At 39.6% G+C, this 23,310-nt stretch overlaps 1 protein-coding gene across 1 annotated transcript; it reads right to left on the reverse strand.

The window, feature by feature from the left end:
- Positions 1-919: 919 nt before the first annotated feature.
- Positions 920-22,638, reverse strand: LOC144492839 (ubiquitin carboxyl-terminal hydrolase 12-like). Its single transcript, XM_078211344.1, has 8 exons — positions 22,563-22,638; positions 19,486-19,699; positions 18,074-18,300; positions 17,523-17,599; positions 11,605-11,688; positions 11,039-11,236; positions 3,929-4,007; positions 920-2,118 (listed from the first exon to the last, which is right to left on the reverse strand). Exons 3-8 carry the CDS (start codon positions 18,281-18,283, stop codon positions 2,017-2,019), a joined length of 750 nt encoding a protein of 249 aa, XP_078067470.1. The 5' UTR covers positions 18,284-18,300; positions 19,486-19,699; positions 22,563-22,638; the 3' UTR covers positions 920-2,016.
- Positions 22,639-23,310: the final 672 nt, after the last annotated feature.

Raw genomic sequence — 23,310 nt, forward strand, 5'->3', positions numbered from 1 at the left:
GCTTTCATTCATTTTAGAGTAGAAAAATAATGAAAGCTATTTTCCTCTGACCAATGGACAGAACAGGAAGCGGCATTAATTTAATGTCATTGCATTTAAATATAGCTCTGTGGCTAAGCCATCTTAATTTGTGACCATTAATCCAGTAAGACCTGGTCAAGGACAAAAAATGATTCAGAAAAATATTCTAATTCTTATTAGAAACTAATTTTTAAATCAAATTTCCATACGCAGAGCAGTATCACGGCAAATCTGCTGCATCCAGTACTGCAACATATTGTTTTCATTATATGATGCAAGCAAGCTATAAGCAGTGTATTTTATTCTGCCTAGGTACAGCTGGAAGCCGTCTTAGTCACTGAATGTTCATTCTAAAAATCAATATTTTTCCCTTTGTTAGCACCATCACAATTGTCACTTATTAGAGAGAAAGTGATTTCAGAAACAATTCACACCACAGTTTGATGAATGTACACTTCACAAGGTAACACAAGAATTTAACATTAAAATAATTCAGAATAAAACCATTTGCTGGAGCATCAATGGTCTGTAGCACAGTGGACAAAGTCAAAGTTTGCAACCCAGCTCTCTCATGACAAGTATCTGCTATCAGCAGTGCCAACATGGGAAGGCAGTGAAGAGAGCCAGGTCAACCAACAATCCCTTAGAGCTGGTCCCTCAGTCTTCCAAGAAACCAGTTCTCAATTTACAGTGGTACTTGAGAGTAGGTTGACTCTGTTGTTGGGCACAGAGCAAGGCACAGAAAGGCTGAAAGAATGAAACAAAAAAATACAACTTACAAATTACAAGTCAAATTATTACCCACTGCTAATTGAAGTCCACTCATTAAACCAGAGTCTTATGTGGAAAATTTTACACATTATACTGCAACTCACAGAACCACTACAGCAATGTCTTTGGCCCATGTGTTACCTTTATTCAACACAGGCAGGGTCCCTCAATACAAGACTGTGTCAAAACACACCTCATAAATTATGCCTGTCCAGATACTTACAGATCTGTATCAAAGTGCACTTTGTAACTGGTTTTCAAACTATAGTACAGGTCTTGCGACAGCATATTTTATAAGTTTTCAAATCTCAAACATACTGTTTGTAAAAATGTTGAAACCAATATACAAAATACATGTATCTAATGACTTGAATAACTTTCAAGCACAGAAGCTGGAGCTTGAGTTTATTGTGTTTTTATTCATACTGTGCTTGGCCCACTAGTTACCGATTTTTTTTGGGGGGGGGGGGGGGTTGGATTTAAGCTAATTGTAGTCAAGGTGGAGCAAAATAAAAACTGAATAAATGAACACATCTTAAAATTTAAAACTTTCACAGATTTAAAATTTCCTTCCACTCCTATGACTATCCATATATGCATAATTTGTCTTGTTTGTTGCAAATTAAAAAAATCAGCAGCACCTGTTGACAAATATAGCCCTGATACTGCAAGTTAATATGCGTCGCTGTACTTAGCAAGTATAAGAATTTAACTGTAATCATAATTTAATCAAACCCCCATTATGTTGGGGGCAAAAATAAAATGTCTTCTTTAAAAAGAAAATTATATCTTAAAAAATGTCAGAAGAGATTGTTATAAAAATAATGTTTTTGTCATATCAGAATGCTTTGAACATTGAAATCAACATAATACATTAATAGTCAAATAATTTACAGTAGCGTCAAATACAAAAAATTAGTCAAATTATATTATTGAAAGTTTTACAAAAAAACAGTTGGACCAACTTGTAAGTCTTTTTTTCTTCCCCTAGTATACAATGGTTTTGGAAGGTGGTACATAGTAACAGGAAGAACATGGTAAGGAACGCCAATCTCTTGTGCCATCATGCTGTCAGCATACATTCAAGTCTCCAAGCCTGCATACCAAAAAAAAATCTTGCTGTATGTTGTCTGTTCGTCGAGATCCTGTCCCACAGCCTCTGTGGGAAATGCCACAGAGCACCAGCTTCCTTTAAGATGACAAGTAATTCCTACTTCAAATTTCTTAGTCCCTTGATTGGTAGAAAAGAATATAACCTGATTCGGAGTTTTTGGAGATGTCTGATGTTAACCCATAGAATTCTTCAATAGCTTGGACATCTATTTTCTGCAATTGGAAAGGAACATTTAGGTTTAATGTTAGATACTTCAATATTAAACCACGATAAACTGGTTTGCTCCATTGCTATTTTATGTTTTAGTGCTACAAAAAAGAAACATAACACTTCTTAAACAAATATTAAGAGTAAAAAATGGAGAAAGGAGTCAGGGAAGGGTGGAGAGATAGATACTCAAAATCTATTCCAATTCAAAGGGGTGGATGATATGCTAACTCAATACAAGGCACACAGCTCAGCTAAATAAGGTAGATATTATTTTCAAAAATCTATGCTTAAATTTATAGCAATCTATCAATGTACTTTTGAAAGTATTGCACAAAGCTAAATTTGGCACATTTCAGCTACTTTAGGAGGAGCTAGAAGTTCAACACTATTACTACATTACAAATATAGCAAACTGCTTTTTTTAAAAACAACTGTGAAGTTTTCCAATTTTGTTAGAAAACTGAAACAAACAAGAATGGTGGAAGTCCATGGCAGCTCTATCAGTACATAATATTTCAAGTGGAGATACTGCAGAACTACACCTTCTGTTACATATGGAGAGAGCTCCTTAGCAATTTTTTCTTTTGGTCTTCCAGATGCTGATGAACCTACAGTACATTTTCTGCATTATATTAAACAGTAAATTTCCTATTTTTGCATCATTCCTGATACAAAGCAGGCCAAACAGACTTAGACAAAGCTCTAAATTCCATGCAGGAGAAACATTAAAAAATTACAATATAAACGAATCATCTTTTTATAAAACACTGTTTACTTGTATTTTTTATCTGTTCTCCCTTAATCTACACGCTATCTTCAGAAAATTTAAGAACTCTATTATCCCATTAGTCTAAAAACAGAGACTATTACAATTAGGAGATAATCACTGGGGAATTAGTTATTTTCTTCATAGAATCAAAGAAACAACATCGAAGGTCATTCAGCCCATCGTGCCTGTGCTGGCTTCTTGAAAGGGTAGTTGTGCCTAGTCGTACATCCCTGTTTTTGTCCATAATCTGGCACGTTCCTCATCCTCAAGTACCTGCCCAACTCCCTTTTAATAATGGCTGGGTTTCTCCGACCTCATCTATGGCTGGGATTCTCCGGTCCCACTGCTGTGAATGGAGATTTGGCTGAGCGCCAAATTCTCCATTCTTGCTGGTAGCAGTGGTGGGACGTATGGCATCGGAGAATTCCAACCAATATTTATGGAATCAGTTTGCACCACTCTTAAAGGCAGATCACTCCAGCTCCTAAAAACTCTGAAAAAAAAATGTTTTTCAGCTCTCCTGCCAGCCTTTTGCCAGTGACTTTGAACCTATAATCTTTGATTATTGACCCAATTGTAATAGTTTATTTCTATCAAAACCTCTCACTGCCTTGAAAGCCCCAGTTAGGTCTCCTATTACCCTTCTTTGTATCAAGAGCAATCTTTAGTTAAGAGGAGAGGTTGGAAAACTTAAGTCCCTCAGTTCGTTGTTCAATAAAAATAGTTTTGAAAGAAGTACAGTGGCTCAAAGTTTTAAGTGGCAACAATTAGGCACAGATACTATTACAGAAATAAATATAGACTTTTTCCCCCATAGGTGGTACTGACCATGGAATTTATTTATTTCCTTTACATTGCAGATGGAATCTTCGTTTGAACTATAAAACTGACAATAACTGCTGAAATAATTGGATGACTTCCGTCATCAGTGGAATATTCATTATTTAGTTGTTTACGATTTTTCCATGCAAGGTTACGGCAGCAAAAAAAACAATAAGGAGTTATCTAACAGCGAATTCAAAATCATAAGCAGAAACAATTACCTCCACAATATCATCATCAAAGAGCAACCAGAACCCATGGCTCTTTACAATAGTGATATAATGTCCACGATTAGGACCACTACAAGAAAAAAAATAACAATTAGTGAACCTTCCATGGCATTATTTACTGCAAACCAGATAAGTTGTTTTAGGCTATAAAACATGGAAGTTATTAATTTACAATAACTTAGTCAAACTGAGTTTTAGTATTATAAAGTATTGAAGTGTTACCGATAACTCAAATTACAGAATGGTTATCATGTCCATCTTGGCTCTCAAGGGCAACTTGGTTAGTTCCACTCCCCGCTCCATTCCTGCAAACTTTCTCTCTTTGGGTGTTCACCCAATTCCCCTTTTAAAGCCATAATTGAATCTGCCTCCACCACATTTATGGTCAGTGCATTCCAGATCCTAATTACTCGCTGCCAGAAAGGTTTTGCCTCATGTTGGTGTTGGTTATTTTGGTATTTATCATAAATCAATGCCTTATGGTTCTTGATCCTTTCATCAATAGGGATAGTTTCTCCCTGTCTAGACCCCTCATGATTTTAAAATCCATCAAATCTTCTCTCAACCTCCTCTACTCGAAGGAGAACAATCTATCCAAGTGGCTGACACCCTCAACTCTGAACTATTCCAGTAAATCTTTTCTGCACCCTCCCTAAAGCCTCCACGTCCTTCCTAAAGTGTAGTTCCCAGAATTCAAACTGAAACAGTTTTAAATAAAGATTCATCATAATTTCCTTGCTTTTGTATTCCACACTTTATTTTTAAAAACTCCCCGTATGCCTTTTTAATCATTTCCTCAACCTGCACCATCACCTTCAACACATACCTGTCCCGGTCTCAATGCTCCTGCACTCAATTTAGAACTGTGCCCTTTTTTTCCCATTGCCTCTTGTTATTGCTACCAAAATGAATCACTTCATGCTTCTCTGCACTAAATTTTCCCTTGAAGTCTATCACTATCTTCCTTAAAGTTCACAATATCTCCAAGTTTTGTTTCATCTGCAAATTTTGACGTTTTGCCCTCATAATTTAATCTATTAAACCCCAGAATAAGTCTGATTTGGTGCCAGAGCAAAATAACCATATGTTTCACAATGAATCACAATTTTCTCACCCTACTGGAAGGATGTGAGAACATTGTATGAGGGCTGGAATTGGCTTGACTGGGACCACATCACCTGTGGCCAAAATAGTCAGTCAAAACTCAAACTTGAACAATGAGCACTTTTCTTCTGGGGTGGCACAGTGGTTAGCACTGCTGCCTCATAGCGCCAGGAACCCGGGTTCGATTCCCGGTTTGGGTCACTATCTGTGTGGAGTTTGGGCATGTTCTCCCCATGTCTGTATGGGTTTCCTCCAGGTGCTCCGGTTTCCTCCCACAGTCTGAAAGACGTGTTGATTAGGTGCATTGACCCAAACAGGCGCTGGAGTGTGGCGACCAGGGGAATTTCACAGTAACTTCATTGCAGTGTTAATGTAAGCCTACTTGTGACTAATAAACAAACTTTTTGGGTGAGCTACTAGGGGATAATCAACATCAAAGAATTTGTATCCCAATGAGGATTCAGCATCTCACTTGATCTAGCTTAAAATTTATTATGTACCTACTTGGATAAAAAGAGTAAATCTGTAACCTTGATAGTTAAACTAACTTTGCACACTATGTAGTTAATTAGCTTTTTGTTAAAGACCAGAACACAGGAAAATGGGAGGAACATTGTTTTTTCCCCCCCACACGAGTGTAGGGAAGTAGGAGGCAAATTATTGAAACTGCCTATCACAACACTGGAGACATGGGCAGAAGTGTATGGATCAAGAGTGAATCTACAGTTTGGGAACAGAGGGTTTGGTGTGGGAAAGTGTGAAAAAAGTTGATCACATACACAGGCGACTCATGGGATTCAGAATTTGAACAAAGCAGATCTGGTAGGTAGGGGAATGGGATGTCAGGAAACAGCAACATTTAGAAAGAGAATGGAAATGAATCCTGGGGTGTAAAACATGGAAGGGAGTGCCGGCTGTGACAACAGTGAGAAAGTGGATTTGGGTTTGGCAGTACGGGATGTTTCAGGCAGGATAGAAGGGGGGTGGGGGATGTAGAAGGGGTGGAGGAGTTGCACTACTGGTTATGGAGAATATCACAGCTGTACTCTGGGAGGACACCATGGAGGGCTTCTTTAGAAAGGAATAAACTCATTAACGATAGTCAGCATGGTTTTGTGAGAGGGAGGTCATGCCTCACTAACCTGGTGGAGTTTTTTGAAGAAGTGACTAGAATGGTTGATGAGGGAAGAGCCGCGGATGTCGTCTATATGGACTTTAGTAAAGCATTTGACAAAGTCCCTCATGGTAGGTTGGTGCAAAAGGTTGGATCTCATGGGATAAAGGGGGAGGTGGCTAGATGGGTGGAGAACTGGCTTGGTCACAGAAGACAGAGGGTGGTAGTGGAAGGGTCTTTTTCCGGCTGGATGCCTGTGACTAGTGGTGTTCCGCAGGGCTCTGTATTGGGACCTCTGCTGTTTGTGATTTATATAAACGATCTGGAAGGAGGTGTAACTGGGGTGATCAGTAAGTTTGCGGACGACACGAAAATGGCTGGACTTGCAGATAGTGAGGAACATTGTCAGAGGCTACAGAAGGATATAGATAGGCTGGAAATTTGGGCAAAGAAATGGCAGATGGAGTTCAATCCAGATAAATGCGAAGTGATGCATTTTGGTAGAACATAGGGGGGAGCTATAGGATAAATGGCAGAACCATAAAGGGTGTAGATACGCAGAGGGACCTGGGTGTGCAAGTGCACAGATCCTTGAAGGTGACATCACAGGTGGAGAAGGTAGAGAATAAGGCATATGGCATGCTTGCCTTTATAGGACGGGGCATAGAGTATAAAAGTTGAGGTCTGATGTTGCAGTTGTATAGAACGTTGGTTCGGCCGCATTTGGAATACTGCGCCCAGTTCTGGTCGCCACACTACCAGAAGGACGTGGAGGCTTTGGAGAGAGTGCAGAGGAGGTTTACCAGGATGTTGCCTGGTATGGAAGGGCTTAGTTATGAGGAGAGATTGGGTAAACTGGGGTTGTTCTCACTGGAAAGACGGAGGATGAAGGGTGACCTAATAGAGGTGTATAAAATTATGAAAGGCAAAGATAGGGTGAACGGTGGGAAGCTTTTTCCCAGCTCGGTGGTGACGTTCACGAGGGGTCATAGGTTCAAGGTGAGGGGGGGGGGGGGGGGGGGGGAGGAGAGGTTTAACACGTATTTTACTCAGAGGGTGGTGGGGGCCTGGAATGCACTGCCGGGCAAGGTGGTGGAGGCGGACACACTGGGAACGTTGAAGACTTATCTAAATAGCCACATGAATGGAGGGATACAAAAGAATGGTCTAGTTTGGACCAGGGAGCGGCGCGGGCTTGGAGGGCCGAAGGGCCTGTTCCTGTGCTGTATTGTTCTTTGCTCCTACAGCGAAGCAATATGGGTAGAGCTCAGGAATAGGAAAGGTGTAGTCACAATGTTGGGGGTTTACTATAGGCTACCCAACTGCCAGCGTGAGATAGAGGAACAGATATGTAGGCAGATTTTGGCAAGGTGTAAAAGTAACAGGGTTGTGGTGGGAGATTTTAACTTCTCCTATATTGACTGGGACTCACCGTGCTAGGGGCGTGGATGGGGCAGAGTTTGTAAAGAAATCCAGGAGAGCTTCTTGAAACAGTATGTGGATAGTCCAATTAGGGAAGAGGCCATACTGGACCTGGTATTGGGGAATGAGCCTGGCCAGGTGGTCGATGTTTCAGTGGGGGAGCAGTTCAGGAACAGTGGCCACAATTCAGTAAGCTTTAAGGTACTGATGGATAAAGTGTAGTCCTCAAGTTAAGGTGCTAAATTGGGGGAAGGCAAATTACAACAATATTAGGCAGGAACTGAAGTATGTAGATTGGGGGGCAGATGTTTGAGGGCAAATCAACATCTGGCACGTGGGAGGCTTTCAAGTGTAAGTTGATAGGGATTCAGGACCGGCACATTCCTGTAAGGATGAAGGATAAGTATGGCAAGTTTTGGGAACCTTGGATAACGAGAAATATTGTGAGCCTGATCAAAGAGAAAAAAGCATTCATCAAAGCTAGGAAGCTGGGAACACACGAAGCAAGTGTGGAATATAGGGAAAGTAGAAAGAAACTTAAGCAAGAAGTTAGGAGGGCTAAAAGGGGTTACAAAAAAGCATTGGCCAGCAGGATTAAGAAAAATCCCAAGGCTTTTTATACATATATAAAGAACAAGAGGGTAGCCAGGGAGGAGATTGGCCCATTCAAGGACAAGGGAGAGAATCTATGCGTGGAGCCAAAGGAAATGGGCGGGGTATTAAAATAAATATTTTGCGTCAGTATTCACCAAAGAGAAGGACTTGGTGGATGATGAGTCTGGGATAGGATGTGTAGATAGTTTGAGTCATGTTGAGATCAAAAAAGGAGGGAGTATTGGGGTTCTTGAGAAACATTAAGGTAGACAAGTCCCCAAGGCCTGATGGGATATACTCCAGAATACTGAGAGACACAAAGGAGGAAATTGCTGGGGCCTTGAGAGAAATCTTTGTATCCTCACTGGCTACAGGGGAGGTCATGATGTGGAGATGCCAATGTTGGACTGGGGTAAACACAGTAAGAAGTCTCACAACACCAGGTTAAAGTCCAACAGATTTATTTGTTAGCACAAGCCACTAGCTTTCGGAGCGCTGCTCCTTCATCAGGAGAGTGAGATTTCAGTTCACAAACAGGGCATATAAAGACACAAACTCAATTTCCAAAATAATGGTTAAACAACCGCACAACCTCAAACAGACCACTGTCCACAGCAAACTACCCAGCCTTCAGGAGAACAGTGACCACGACACCACACAACCCTGCCACAGCAGCCTCTGCAAGATGTGCCGGATCATCGACACGGATGCCAACATCTCACGTGAGAACACCATCCACCAGGTACACGATACATGCACTTGCAATTCGGCCAACGTTGTCTACCTGATATGCTGCAGGAAAGGATGTCCCGAGGCATGGTACATTGGGGAGACCATGCAGACACTACGACAACGGATGAATGAACACTGCTCGACAATCACCAGGCAAGAGTGTTCTCTTCCTGTTGGGGAACACTTCAGCGATCACCGGCATTCAGCCTCTGATCTTCGGATAAGTGTTCGCCAAGGCGGCCTTCACAACACACGACAACGCAGAGTCGCTGAGCAGAGACTGATAGCCAAGTTCCACACACGAGGACGGCCTCAACCAGGATCTTGGGTTCATGTCACACTATCTGTAACCCCCACGACTTGCCTGGGCTTGCCAAATTTCACTAACTGTCCTGGCTGGAGACAATACACATCTCTTTAACCTGTGCTTAACCCTCTCTCCACTCACATTGTCTGTACCTTTAAGACTTGACTACCTGTAAAGACTCGCATTCCAACCACTATTTTGTAAATTGAGTTTGTGTCTTTATATGCCCTGTTTGTGGACTGAAATTCTACTCACCTGATGAAGGAGCAGCGCTCCAAAAGCTAGTGGCTTGTGCTAACAAATAAACCTGTTGGACTTTAACCTGGTGTTGTGAGACTTCTTACAGGGGAGGTCCCAGAGGATTGGAGAATAGCCAATGTTGTTCCTTTGTTTAAGGGTAGCAAGAATAATCCAGGGAATTACAGGCCGGTGAGCCTTACATCAGTGGTAGGGAAATTATTGGAGGATTCTTTGAGACAGGATTTATTCCCACTTGGAAATAAGTGGACGTATTAGAGAGAGAGGCAACATGGTTTTGTGAAGGGGAGGTCGTGTCTCACGAATGTGATCGAGTTTTTTGAGCAAGTGACGAAAATGATTGATGAGGGTAGGGCAGTGGATGTTGTCTACATGGATTTCAGTAAGGCCTTTGACAAGGTCCCTCATGGCACACTGGTGCAGAAGGTGAAGTCGCATGGGATCAGAGGTGAGCTGGCAAGATGGATACAAAACTGGCTTGGTCAAAGAAGACAGAAGGTAGCAGTGGAAGGGTGCGTTTCTGAATAGAGGGTTGTGACAAGTGGCGTTCCTCAGGGATCAGTGATGGGACCTTTGCTGTTTGTAATATATATAAATGACTTGGAGGAAAATGTAACTGGATTGATTAACTGGGTGTAACTGGACAAATACATAAATAGGATGGGAATAAAGGGATATGGTTCCCAGAAAGGCAGGGGGTTTTAGTCAAGTCAGGTAGCATGGTCGGTGCAGGCTTGGAGAGCCGAAGGGCCTGTTCCTGTGCTATAATTTTCTTTGTACTAGGTGACAGTGGTTGGGAGCATTAGAAACAGGGGGTTGCTTAGCGTGAAGTAACAGGGCTCTACTAAAAAAATCATAGTAATAGCAGGCTTCCCTGGTCTGTTGCGATGGGGAGGAAAGAGAGAAGGGCGAGATATCCGGTCATAGAAGTAGGGGAATTCATATCAGGGGTAATCTGGCTTGGGAAACTTGATTGCACTCATTGGTCAAGAAATAATTTAAATGGAAACATTTCAGCATTGTTGAATGAAGGGTTAATCATGCTACTTTTCTTTCCCACTGTGATCACACCGACCACCCACTCCTGATCCCTTTCCCCAGTATCACTGAGCATTAAATCTTTTTTAAAATTTCACTTATGGAAATTCATTTAGGAAATTCCATTCTTGTCATGACCTGCAGGCTAATGTCAGGATTCGGTTTGGGAGTTATTTAAATCAATATCAATTGCAAAAGCATTAATGCTCTTTGAAACCAGCTCTCAAGCAAAGGCGACCAACATGCGTTTTGCCACATGAAGTGTCGGCAATCATTTTCAGTGCCACTTTAGAATTGGGTTGTGATGGAGGAGTGTAATGGAGGGGGGGATGAATTTAAGGAAGGGGTAGCCAGTGGAGTCAGCATTAGGCCTGCGAATATAACATGATCTACAGTGCAAGTTACCACTTAAGTACAAGATGTTTTACTCCAGCAAAACAAAATTTGAACTTGAAAAATAGAATCTGCATTCATAATATATCAAGTAAATGCAACAATATAAGATTCTCAAGCAAATACAGCAGTAAATTACCTGCCACAGTGAACAACTACAGCTACAAGATCATACATTCTATCTGGATTGGTGGCGTCCCCTGATGTGTTAAAGAGTCTCAACTCCAATGGAAAAACCACCCTGTAAGAGAGTTTTGTGTATCGATGGAGCTGATCCATGTACTTGAATCTTTTCAAATGCAAAGCAAGAATCATTGGAAGTTTCTTCACCCTCATCCTGTAAAGGAGGAAATAAAGTCACGTTGCCTTCTCAATCTGCACCAATTTTACACATATATAAATTAGACTGATTATTGTTAAAAATAGATTTAGTGGCATCACAAATGTAGAATTTCTTAAGTGACACTTCTCTAATTAATCTGTAACACTGTCATAATCATGTTATAACCATGTCAGGTATTATGGATTCTATAAAAGTAAGCCACATTTATAAATGCTAAAGGAAGAAACTGAGATATTGTAGGACTTATCTAGCTGCAGTAAATACAAAAAAATCGTACATTACTTTTCTAACATACACCAAGCAGCGTTATATTTAGTAAACCAAAAGCATTCATTTTTGCTTTATAAAGTGTAAGTGCTCACCGCTTTTGTGCTTCTTGCTTACTGCGACATTGCTCACAGTAATACTTATACTCACTGCAGAGTGTCTCAGTGTTGCTGAATCCTCTGTAGAATTAAAAAGAAGCAACATAACTGTTAGCAAAGGCAGACTCCAGATGCAATAGACAATTTTGAAAATTATCAAGTGTGCCTTAAACAAAGAGACTAGTAAGAAACTTCAGAGCTAAGCCTGGTTGCATGACCTGGTTGCTGTGATTCTCATTTTGTTAACTTTCGTTTTTCCTGAAACCTAGATGAAAGGGCAGTCTTCTATAATGTACCTGGATAATATATTCTGGGAGATTATTTGAATTTAAGGGAAATTATAGCTCAGCCCAATCTTTACCTAGACTGATGTTCATATACGTGTGTACTTCCAACCAAAATTACTTGCAAAATAAATTTTGCTTTTTTATGCTTCCAATTCAATTCCCTGAAAAATCGAATTTTGTCTGAGACAAATGGCCCAGGCTGATTAAGATCTTTTAGCAAATCAAGTAGTGTCGTCTTAACAATATCAAGTTTAGGATTTAAAAATCCACGTCATGCTAGACATAAAGATTGAGGAAAGTACGGAGTTCCGCAGCTGAAAGAGAAACATTTTGAGTAGAATAGGATGTATCTCTTTAACCTACAAACGTTTGAGTTGAAAAGATAATGAGGAAAGATCAGTGTAGCAATTTTTGTTTTATTCATTCATGGGATGTGGGCATTGTCGAACAGGCCAGCATTTATTACCCATCCCTAATTGCCCTCAAAAAGGTGGTGGTGAGCTGCAGTCCATGAGATGTAGATAGACCCACAGTGCTGTTCAGGAGGGAGTTCCGGAATTCTGACCCAGCAACAGTGAAGGAATGGCGATGTATTTTCAAGATGTGGAAATGCCGGCGTTGGACTGGGGTAAACACAGTAAGGAGTCTAACACCACCAGGTTAAAGTTCAACAGGTTTATTTGGTAGCAAACGCCACGTTTGCTACCAAATAAACCTGTTGGACTTTAACCTGGTATTGTTAGACTCCTTACGATGTATTTTCAAGTCAGGATGGGGAGTGACTTGGGGGAGAACTGCCAGATGGTGATGTTTCCATGTGTCTGTTGCCCTTGTTCTTCTAGATGGTATTGGTCATGGAAAATGCTAATGAGTCTTGACGAGTTCCTGCAGTATATTTTGTAGATGGTACACATTACTATGACTGTGCCAAAATTGAAGTGAGTGAATGTTAGTGGATGGGGTGCCAATCAAGTGAGTTGTTTTGTCCTGCATGGTGATGGTGGCATGCTTCTTGAGTGTTGTTGAAGCTACACTCACTCAGGAGAGTATTCCATCACAATCCTGATTCATGCCTTGTGGATGGTGGATAAGCTTTGAGGAGTAGGGAGGCAAGTTACTCTCTGCAGGATTCCAAGCCTCTGAGTTGCTCTTATAGCCACAATATTTATGTGGCTAGCCTAGTTCAGTTTCTGATCAATGGTAACCTCAAGGATGTTGATAGTGGGGGACATCGAGCGATGGTAATGCCATTGGATGTTAAGGGGCGAAGGTTAGATTCTCTCTCGTTGGAGGTGGTCATTGCCCGGCACCTGCGTGGCATGAATGTTACTTGCCACTTGTCAGCCCAACCTGAATATGTTCAGGTCTTGCTGCATTTGGACATGAACTGCTTCAGTATCTGAAGAGTTGTGATTGATGCTGAACATCAGTGAAATCCCCACTACTGATCTAATAATAGAAGGAAAGTCACTGATGAAGCAGCTAAAGATTGTTGGGTCTAAGATACCTGAGGCACTTCTGCAGTGAAATTCTTGGAGCTGAGGTTATTGACCTTCCTTAATCACAACCATCTTCCTTTGTGCTAGGTATGACTCCAACTAGCAATGAACATGTTAACTCTGAGAAAAAGAGTGGGGAATATGCATAAAAAGCTAAAGCATGAAGTGTTTGAGGTGGGAGAAATTGCCTGTTTGTACTTATAGGGAATACATAATATCCCAAATATAGCTGCAGCATTAAAATCTTGAACAGATCCTGGCCATTTGATAAAATCGGGTTGTTGAAGATAAGAAGAAATGTACAAAAATTTAGCAAGAACAATGCCAGTTAACAGGGATGGAGAATCCAGAGGTCGACATGTGAAGAATAATGAGTGGAGCCAAAGAAGGTGATCGCTTCTCCATTGAAAGTTGTATTGTGACTTTGTATTGAATCAATTTTTTAAAAATTTTAAAGTTAAAAAGTTCTGGAAAGATGAAACTAAATGAGTCTTCAGCCAAAACTATCTTGCAAGCGGTCACAACTGCAAGAAATGTCTTAAAAGGATGAACAGAAAACTATTTCTGATGTCCCTTCAAAGGGTATGTGGAATTTTACGACTGTGAAAGGAACAATCTGTAGTGAGACCAGGTAAGGACGACAGATTTCCTTCCCTAAAAATGACATCAGTGAATCAGATTGGTTTTTATGACAATCAACAATGACATTAGTTTTTTAATTCCAGATTTTTTTGAACTCAAATTTCACCATCTGCCATGGTGGGATTCGAACTCGATTACCCTCGGTCACTGGATTACTAGTCCAGCGACAATACCACTACAGCACAGACTCCTCCGGGGGGGGGGGGGGGGGGGAGAGAAGATGGGGGGGTTAACCATTAGAGATTAAAATAAAAAGGTAAAACTTTACCTCACATTTAACTGTAACATCTGATTCAGATGTGTGTGGCACAGACAGTGAATATAAAAAGTGGTAAAGCAATTCATTACCGAGCAGTGATGGTGCTCATCTCAAATATGAAGTTCAATTCTGCTACTCCCTGCCCCAAAAACCTCTGCAGATTTCATTCCCAGCTTTTTGCAGGCAACAGGAATGGTACAGAATGAAAATGTAGAAATAATCTTGAGGGCATTCTGACTTACAATAGGTCACAAAAGATTTTGTTTAGGCACTTTAGAATTTTGCTTAGCTGAATCACGCAGAGATTACTGAAGGGATGGAACGGCACTAGGGAACTTCAGTTTAATTGAAACTGAATTGCCATCATCTCAGTAATAAAAAGCTTACCTGATGTTGCTATCACAGGTATGCACCCAGCAGTGGAAAAACACAGAAAATGTCCTGTTTCCTAAAGTAAAATTAGATAAAGTAGCATTTACTTCGAAAAATTAAAACTTTGGAAATAGTTTTGCACAATTACGTCTCCTTGTAGAGAAGCAAAGATGAAAGATCATGACCTCATCTTGAGCAGGGTTTATTTTTCCACAGATGAGCACATACCAAAAAATACTTTAATAGGTAAGCCTCCCATGACTATAATGGCGGTGTTGCAGTTTCAGCTGAGACCTCTCCATTGGCTCAATAAAGCTTAGCACATATTGGAGGAGTTAAAGTCCATATGCTAGGTTCAACTGTGCATTCTCTGTGGAAGCAAAGCGGGAGGGCCAAAAGGTCTTTCTCATCCCATGCTTTCAGGTTCACTTTAGTGATTGAAAATGGGCATTTCAAAATTTTAAATTTAGTAAACTGGTATTTCAGGCCTCATTGATATTTTCGCAAGACACTTAACCTTTCCTCAAAGGGGGTTTAAAAATGGAAAACTTAATTTTTAATTATTTTTCTGTGTGTAAAAGTATGGATTTTGGCCAGTGGTTTTTAGAACCAGTCTGATATTTTGCATTCTGCAAAATCATATCAACAGGGAAATAAACATGGCCAAGTGTGACAATAAATAGCACTAAACACAGCCACAAAAAACAATAAAATCACAACATACTTGAGTAATGCCAAACCCTCTGAACTGCCACTATTTAATCCTTGCCATTCACAAAGTAGTGTGCGCACTTCAGGAACTGTCTTTCTTTTGTAAAAATACTCAATTACTGTAAAACCTTAAGAAATATTTTTAGTGCAGAATTATCATCTAGACTTGAACAGCATAGCTTTAATTCTGCATCAATGTTTTGCTTTCCAAACTATTTACGATTTTGAGTTCTGAATTTATGTATTGCAATCATATTTTGCATCAGTGGTATCAAAACAATCTGTTCACTGTAACAACATAAATCTTAACATACAACACCGCAAATCAAACAATAGATGCTTATAAGCAAATCGTTGCTACAGCCCCACACAATGCAAGATACGTTATGATGGTGTTGTGCCATCGTATCAGCACCTATCCATCAGACAAGCATATATTCTTCAAATCATGACAGCTAAGCTGAGCCCAATCCTTGCTAGAAGCTAGTATATTCATATGTATGGATCTGTCCACTGCAGGCAGAAGGAATGAACACAAACATTGCACGTTTTGAACAAAGCATAGGGGACAATAGCTCTCTGGTGCACTCACAATGTCAAAGCCTCAACCAATTAGAGCCGACTTGCCAACCGATTAGTACCCCTTTTCGCGTGGTATAAATTGTTCCCTTTGAAATTTGGCATTCTTGTGTCTGTCCTGATGAGTGCAAAATGAAAAGCTTTGACAGCATTCATCTTTTTTCAGCATAAATAGTATTATTTGATTATTTTCACATGAAAAGCAACTTGATATTCTTTGAATGAGGGAAACAAGTGATAGGAGGAAAATGTAGCTGTTTAGATGCAGTAAGCTTGAAAGACTGAATTGTCTTTACATACAAATATTCTACATTCCTACCACTACTTCCGTCGTTCAGATTTGAATTCATGGTGTTGAAAAGCCATTACAATAATCTCTTACCATAATAATCTAAAATATCAAAATACTAAAATATTTCAATAAACAAAGAACCTTTTGTAAAATACTACAAACTGTCAAATGGAGAAAATGTCAAATGCCAAATTACAGATTAGTAATGGCTTATATAGCAGGGAAAGAGACATTTGTTGTAACGTTCACTCCTGGTCATGGTACTCTTAGGTGCATACTGTTAGCTCGCAATGAAATCTGTTCATTTTGCATGAAGAGGAAACCCAACTAGTTAAGCATTTTGGCATCTATAATGACTACTTTATAATCAGTTTTTCTTCTAGATGTTATATCAATCCTTTTCATAAACATTCCAGTATCTTGCCTCTTACTGACATTAAACTGAATGATCTATAGTTTCAAGGTTTTGATCTAGAGACAGGGTGATTTATGATACAGGTGGTGACCATTTGGTACATCAAGTCCATGGTAGCTCTCTGTAGTGCAATTCAGTAAGTCATATCCTCCTTATCTTGCTATCACCTCCTTAGTTGTCCTGTGTGTGATTCTACATTACACACACTTGAGGGTTTATCCTCTTTCAGTTTTGCATATATCCCAACTGTATTAACATTCTTTAAAGAGGCAAAGTAGTTATTCAACACTTTGCCATTTCTGTCATTACCTGAGAGTTTAACTTGCTCATCCTTTAGAGGTCCTATTCTGATTTTCCTTTCATGTATGCATCGATACAACACTTTATTTGTTATATTCCTTGATAATTTGATTTCAGGATTTCTTTGCTGGCCTAATGGGTTTTTTCAAACTTCTTTACGTCCTTTGCAGTCATTTTCATCCTTTAAGGTAAGATAATATTCAAGCTGATTTTGATAATGACACATCATTGTTTTTGCTAATGGAGCAGATGCAACAATGCTCACCTCATTTGCTCACTATGTTCATTTGGATCAACCGTACTGACTAAATACCCACACTCAAACGCATACTAAACCAGCTTTTAAGTTGCCCAATTTCAATCTGAAAAGATTGATTTGCAGCTGCAAAAAATAAAAGCTTAAGGAACTAATCATCACTTTGGGAGCGTGGGTAATTCGTAAATAGTCCTTCCACACCAGCAGCCTTTTCATATGAATGTACATCAAGTTGATATATATTTTTTCCAATAATATGTGCTTAACTTTTAAGTGGCTAAAAATATTTACATACCAACCTACCTTAAACAATGTGTTATTGAAGTGTTTTGTTCTACATCAACTGAAAGATCCAAAAAGTCTTCATCTTTACTACTAACCTGTAGAAAATAAACCATGACATTTAACCACAAAACATTAGTTAGAATTCTTTCAAGATTTAAGTTTTTTTGTAATTTATAGTGTGTGGGGTAGTTGGGGGTGTGGAGTGAGATGGTGACCCAGACAAAATATAAAAAACAAGCTTCCCAACTGTCCAGGCGTGAAAGTGTAGCATTATGTCAGACCATTCCCAATGTCAGGGAAGAAGTTCCATCTGTTAAACTTCCCATTTCATCTCAGGCTACTTTCGCTAAAGCGTGGTACTCCAAAGCCTCGCTGGTATATGCAAAGTCGCAGTCAGATTGAGAAAGTTGTAAACATCCAATATAGTTGGAGCAGATTTGGCAATGCGAGAAACAACACAATTGTGGGATTCTCTATAACAGGGCATGAAAGGCTGTCCTTGTTTAGCACCATTAGCAAATGCAGTATTTACTAATTTATAGATTTCAACACTTTCCTTTGAAACTCACAGTTTCACAATTAAGACATCTCGTTTCATTTGTTAGCGTTCCTTGAAATAGTTCGTGCACCCAGGTTGGCTCGGTTTTATCACTTTCCTCATTTTCCACATTGCCGTTCTGCAGCTTGCCATTCTGCTTCTCCTGTTTCTTTTCCTCTTGCAATAGATCAGCAATCGTGTTTAAAAGGTAGTTCAGAAACTCATGTGCATCTTGCTGCATATAATTATCAAATAATTCTGAAACATCAACAAGGGTTGTCAACAACTCTGACCAGTCACAAATTAATATGCACTACATTTTAATTAATGCCCAATTTCCTCAATAACATTCAAACTGTCTGTCTTTTTGGCTTCAGTAACGAAAAGAGAATTTGTCCCCCCACAAAAAAGGAGTAATTGTGCAGAATTTCTATTAGCTGCAAAAATAATTTACCAATTATATGGTGTTGCAGTGCCACACAAACCAGCATAATGAAGGGAGAAAGCCCAACTAAGTAAACTGAGGATTTAAATTGCAATGCCAGTATCACGTTAACTTTTTCAAATGATGTAGAAGCAAAATTCACTGGTCATGATAAAGTAGATCTATGCATCTACTATTGGAAAGCTTTAAACAATCTCCCTTCATTAGCAATCTTCTTTCCCATCTAAATGATGGATTCCACTTACGGAATTCATGCAAAATTAAGTAGGCTATCCAGGAATATAGTTAAAATCTGCCTCAATATTTAAAGAGATAAATTTTGAAATTAAGAAGATGGATTGATTATGTTCTCAGCTATATAGGGACAACTGATCTTGGTACAATGAAATAATGATGTGGAGATGCCGGTGTTGGACTGGGGTAAACACAGTAAGAAGTTTAACAACACCAGGTTAAAGTCCAACAGGTTTATTTGGTAGCAAAAGCCACACAAGCTTTCGAGGCTCTAAGCCCCTTCTTCAGGTGAGTGGGAATTCTGTTCACAAACAGAACTTATAAAGACACAGACTCAATTTACATGAATAATGGTTGGAATGCGAATACTTACAAGTTTTCGCATTCCAACCATTATTCATGTAAATTGAGTCTGTGTCTTTATAAGTTCTGTTTGTGAACAGAATTCCCACTCACCTGAAGAAGGGGCTTAGAGCCTCGAAAGCTTGTGTGGCTTTTGCTACCAAATAAACCTGTTGGACTTTAACCTGGTGTTGTTAAACTTCTTACAATGAAATAAACCAGAATGCTGACTCCTAATGATATCTAGTCCAAATTCAAAAGTTAGAGCAAAATATTTTAACAATTATTTCCACTGCATGCTAAAATTCACTTCAACTCAACGTAAATGTGATTCTAAGTACAGGTTATCAAGTTAAAATCAAAACTTAGCTGCAACACTGGCTTTGTATTATAGACAAACAGTAAAAAAATATCCACATTACCGTTTTCTTTTCTTAATCTTGAAATGAATTTCTTGGGTGGTATCACACCAACTTTCTTTTTCTGTGTTGCTATACTATTAAAGAGGTCAGATAGGCACGTGAGTAGATTTTCCTTCTTCCTGGGCTGCACTTTGTATGCCAAAACCTTTTCCCGAAATGGCCGACAGAAGTAAAGTGCTTGTAAAACTGAATTGCAATAGCAAGTATTGCCGAACTAGCACAGTAAAAAAAAAGAGTCAAAAATGCACAATAAGGAATATGAAACAACATCCATCTTTCTCATTGTTGATCAGCTAATGATACTTTCAGGTTACATTAAAGTAGGCTGATTCATACTACTAAGCTCAAGAACAGCAGGACCTGAAGGACCTCAGCTGTATTTGCCATTTACACAAAACAAAATACATAGTTTTAAATCAACTGAAACACCTTCTTTAGCCAAAGCTGCCAAAAAGTTGGCAAACAGTACAAGGATATCATTGTTAATATGTTTTAGCAGCCTACATAATTGTAATTTCTATGCATGGGTGTGATATATCAAAAGGCTTCTCCCATTGCCAGATTTGTGTTTGAATTTCCATATTTGGTGTTCTTTCAATCAACTGCTGCTGGTACAGAACTTGAATATTGTTGAGAAACATACTGCTAAAGCTTTTCATCTTGCACTCATCAGGACAAAACAGAATGCCTAATTTCAAAAGATCACAACAATTTATACCACAGGAGAAAAACGTGCTAATTGGTTAGCAAGTCGACTTTGATTGCCGAGGCGTTGCCATGGAGTAAGAAACAGAGAACTATAGAGACCCCATGCTTCTGGGTAATTTCGAAAATGTGCAAAGCTTGAACTTTTTTTTCCCCGCAGTGAACGGGTCTTTGTGAGCGAATATATGTCACATCTAGAAAGTATAAATGAACCACATTACAAGCACCACTGACGTAGGTTCACCCACTCCACTGTTAGAAATGGAGTTCTATGATTTTAACCCAGCAGCAGTGAAGAAACATCGATATAGTTCCATGCCAGGATGGGTGTGGCTTGGAGGGAAACCTGCATGTGCTGGTGTTTACATGAATGTGCTGCACTTGTCCTAGGAGATGGTAGAGGTCACAAGTTTGGAACATGCTGTCAAAGGAGGTTTAGGGAGCTGTTGCAGTGTATCTTGTAGTTGGTACACAATGCTGCCACTGTTTTTTGGTGGTGAAAGGAGTGAACATTTTAAAGTGTGAATGGGGTGCCAAAGAAATGAGATGCCTTGTCCTGGATGGTATCGAGACAGTGTTGTTGGAGTTGCACTCATCCAGGCAAGTGGAGAGTATTCCATCACACTCCTGACTTGTATCTTGTAGATGGTGGATAGTCTTTGGGAAGTCAAGAGGCAAGTTACTCGACACAAAATTGTCTGTGACCTACTCTTGTAGCCACAATATTTGTATGGCTGGTCCATAGTAACCCCCAGGATGTTGCTGAACCACATCCAAGAGTACATTTTTGTTTTCATACAGCATGGTTGAGTATGGTTCATACTCTGCCTAATACGAACAGCTGGAGGAACATGTTGTGTGATTCCATCAATCATTGGGATGCAATGCCTACAAATCTGGCATCACACTTGCAGGAAATTCATACTAAACGTTGCTCAATTGTATGGTTCGCTTGCTTAAATAGATGGTGTAGCCATGGGATCTTGTCTAGGTCCAGCAAATGCTAACATTTTGGTTTCCATGAGAAATATGTTTTTGATGGAATGAACCTTAGCTTCCTACCCCATGCGGATTTTCAATAAGTAGATATGTTCTCGATTTTTGAATTTCTGTTGGGCATAAGGATTTCTTTCCAAATCTTAATGTGTTCCATTCCACATTCAAATTCAGTTTGAGATTGAGCAGTCTAATGCACTCTATTCCTCAATATCTTAACTGAGAAATTCACTAGTGGTTTTTTCACTTCTATCTACCTACCTTCACCGGTCAGTATACATGTTGGGATTTGTATAGCTCCACGCACTACAAGCTTGGCCTGAATTGAATTCTTGTAAATAGAGCCCTAGCCATTTGCTCACCTTGTGAGCTTAACACAGAAATAGAGTGCATCAAAGCTATCCTGCAGGACAATACCCATCCTGTTCAGATCAGTGATTGCTTTGTATTGCACAAACTCACATATGAGCCAAAGGCTGCCACGTTCAGACCGGAAATCTGACTGGTCTACCTCAAATTACTTAGAAAAGCAAAGCATTTGAAATATTTGAGCGAAAGGTTAAAGCAAGCTGTTTCACACTGCTACTAAATAGTGATGACAGGAGCAGTACCTTCATCCAAGAGGATGCACCGTTAGGCCAAAAAGGCATTCGGACTACACAACAGAGTAACATCATGAATTCCATTGCCAGTCCAAAGCCAAATGAGTGGCCCATACATCCCAATGATCAGCTGGAGATTTGCTCAGCCATTCACATTAGGCAGAGTGCAGACCGTACTGAACTAGCCCACGCTTGCAAAACCCAAAATGTCCATCGTTAGATATGATTCCGTGAGTTCGCAGATTCCTGAACAATCTTGAATGCGCCAAGAGCTACACTAACAACCAATTAAAAATAATCACGAGCTTGTAACGTGGCTCCTTTATGCTTGATAGAAGCAACGTTCATACACAGGGACCCTGTTCTCCACAAACAAAACAAATATGTTTAAGCCTTGCACCATTTTGAATTAGCCAGAAGCACGGGGAGTCAATAGTTTCTGTTGGTAAGTTGACTCTGGCTGAGGGATTGCCATGGCAAAACCAATCAATCAGCACTTCTTTCCTCCTGTAGTAAACTGCTATGATTGTTTGAAATTTGACATTCTTGCATTTGCAAGATGAAAGGTTTCGGCAACATGCCTCTCATTATTCCAGTATTTACACTTTTACCAGTTTGCTTTTGCTCTTGTGGTGTAGGCATCACTTGTTCCAATACAATTTCAATGTTTTAAAAGAAAAATGAGTCTTAAAAACAGGATTCAAATTTATTTGGAAATAGATAAAGGAGAAGCTGGTCTTAAGACTGCCTCAAAAGATATCAGCAATAACTCACATTGACCAAGCCAAAATAATGTTCATTTACGGGAAACTGTTCTGGCCCAATCTCTTTCTCCAAAGCAGAGGCATTGGCGCCCTAAAAACAGAAAACAAAGCAGAGGTCATCTTAAGAATCGCAAAACAAGAAATTATATTCTTTTGCAACATTAACATAATACTTCTGAAACTAGCCAAGATATTTTCACATAAAAAAAGCAATTCCATTGTATGATTCTATCAAAGGGCTCTAAAACATTTGAAAGAAATTAGATAGTCATATCCTTGCTGCAGTAAATGTACAGAATTGTATATCAAAAAAAATGTAAAGTCTGGACAGGACCATATCTGGAATACGGTGTACGTTTTGATCTCCTTATTTGAAAAAAATATATAGTTGCATTCAAAGCAGTTCAGAGAAGATAAACTCAACTCATTCCTTGGGCGAGGGGCTTACCTTATGAAGAAAGATTGAACAGTTTGGGTCAAAGCCACTGGAGTTTAGAAGAATGTGAGATCTTATTGGAACATAAAATTCTGAGTGGACTTGACAGGGTAGATACCAGGACAATGTTTCCATTTGTGGGAGAGATTTAAGATGGAGTTTGAGAATTTTTTTTCCCTCAAAGGGTCATCAGCATTTGAAATTCTCTTCCCCAGAAAGTAATGGAGGCTATCATCATAGAAATCATCATAGAAACCCTACAGTGCAGAAGGAGGCCATTCGGCCCATCGAGTCTGCACCGACCACAATCCCACCCAGGCCC

The sequence above is a fragment of the Mustelus asterias genome, chromosome 4 (assembly GCF_964213995.1).
Source record: "Mustelus asterias chromosome 4, sMusAst1.hap1.1, whole genome shotgun sequence".
NCBI lineage: Eukaryota > Metazoa > Chordata > Chondrichthyes > Carcharhiniformes > Triakidae > Mustelus > Mustelus asterias.

Bases quoted from the DNA above. Each gene is read 5' to 3' on its own strand.
- LOC144492839 (XM_078211344.1), bottom strand. From the start codon at position 18,283: ATGCAGCAAGATGCACATGAGTTTCTGAACTACCTTTTAAACACGATT. The intron at 17,600-18,073 runs GTGAGTTTCAAA...TATTTTCTACAG, and splicing joins GATGTCTTAATTGTGAAACT to GTTAGTAGTAAAGATGAAGA. The intron at 11,237-11,604 runs GTGAGCACTTAC...CCTCCTTTACAG, and splicing joins AAGCAAGAAGCACAAAAGCG to GATGAGGGTGAAGAAACTTC.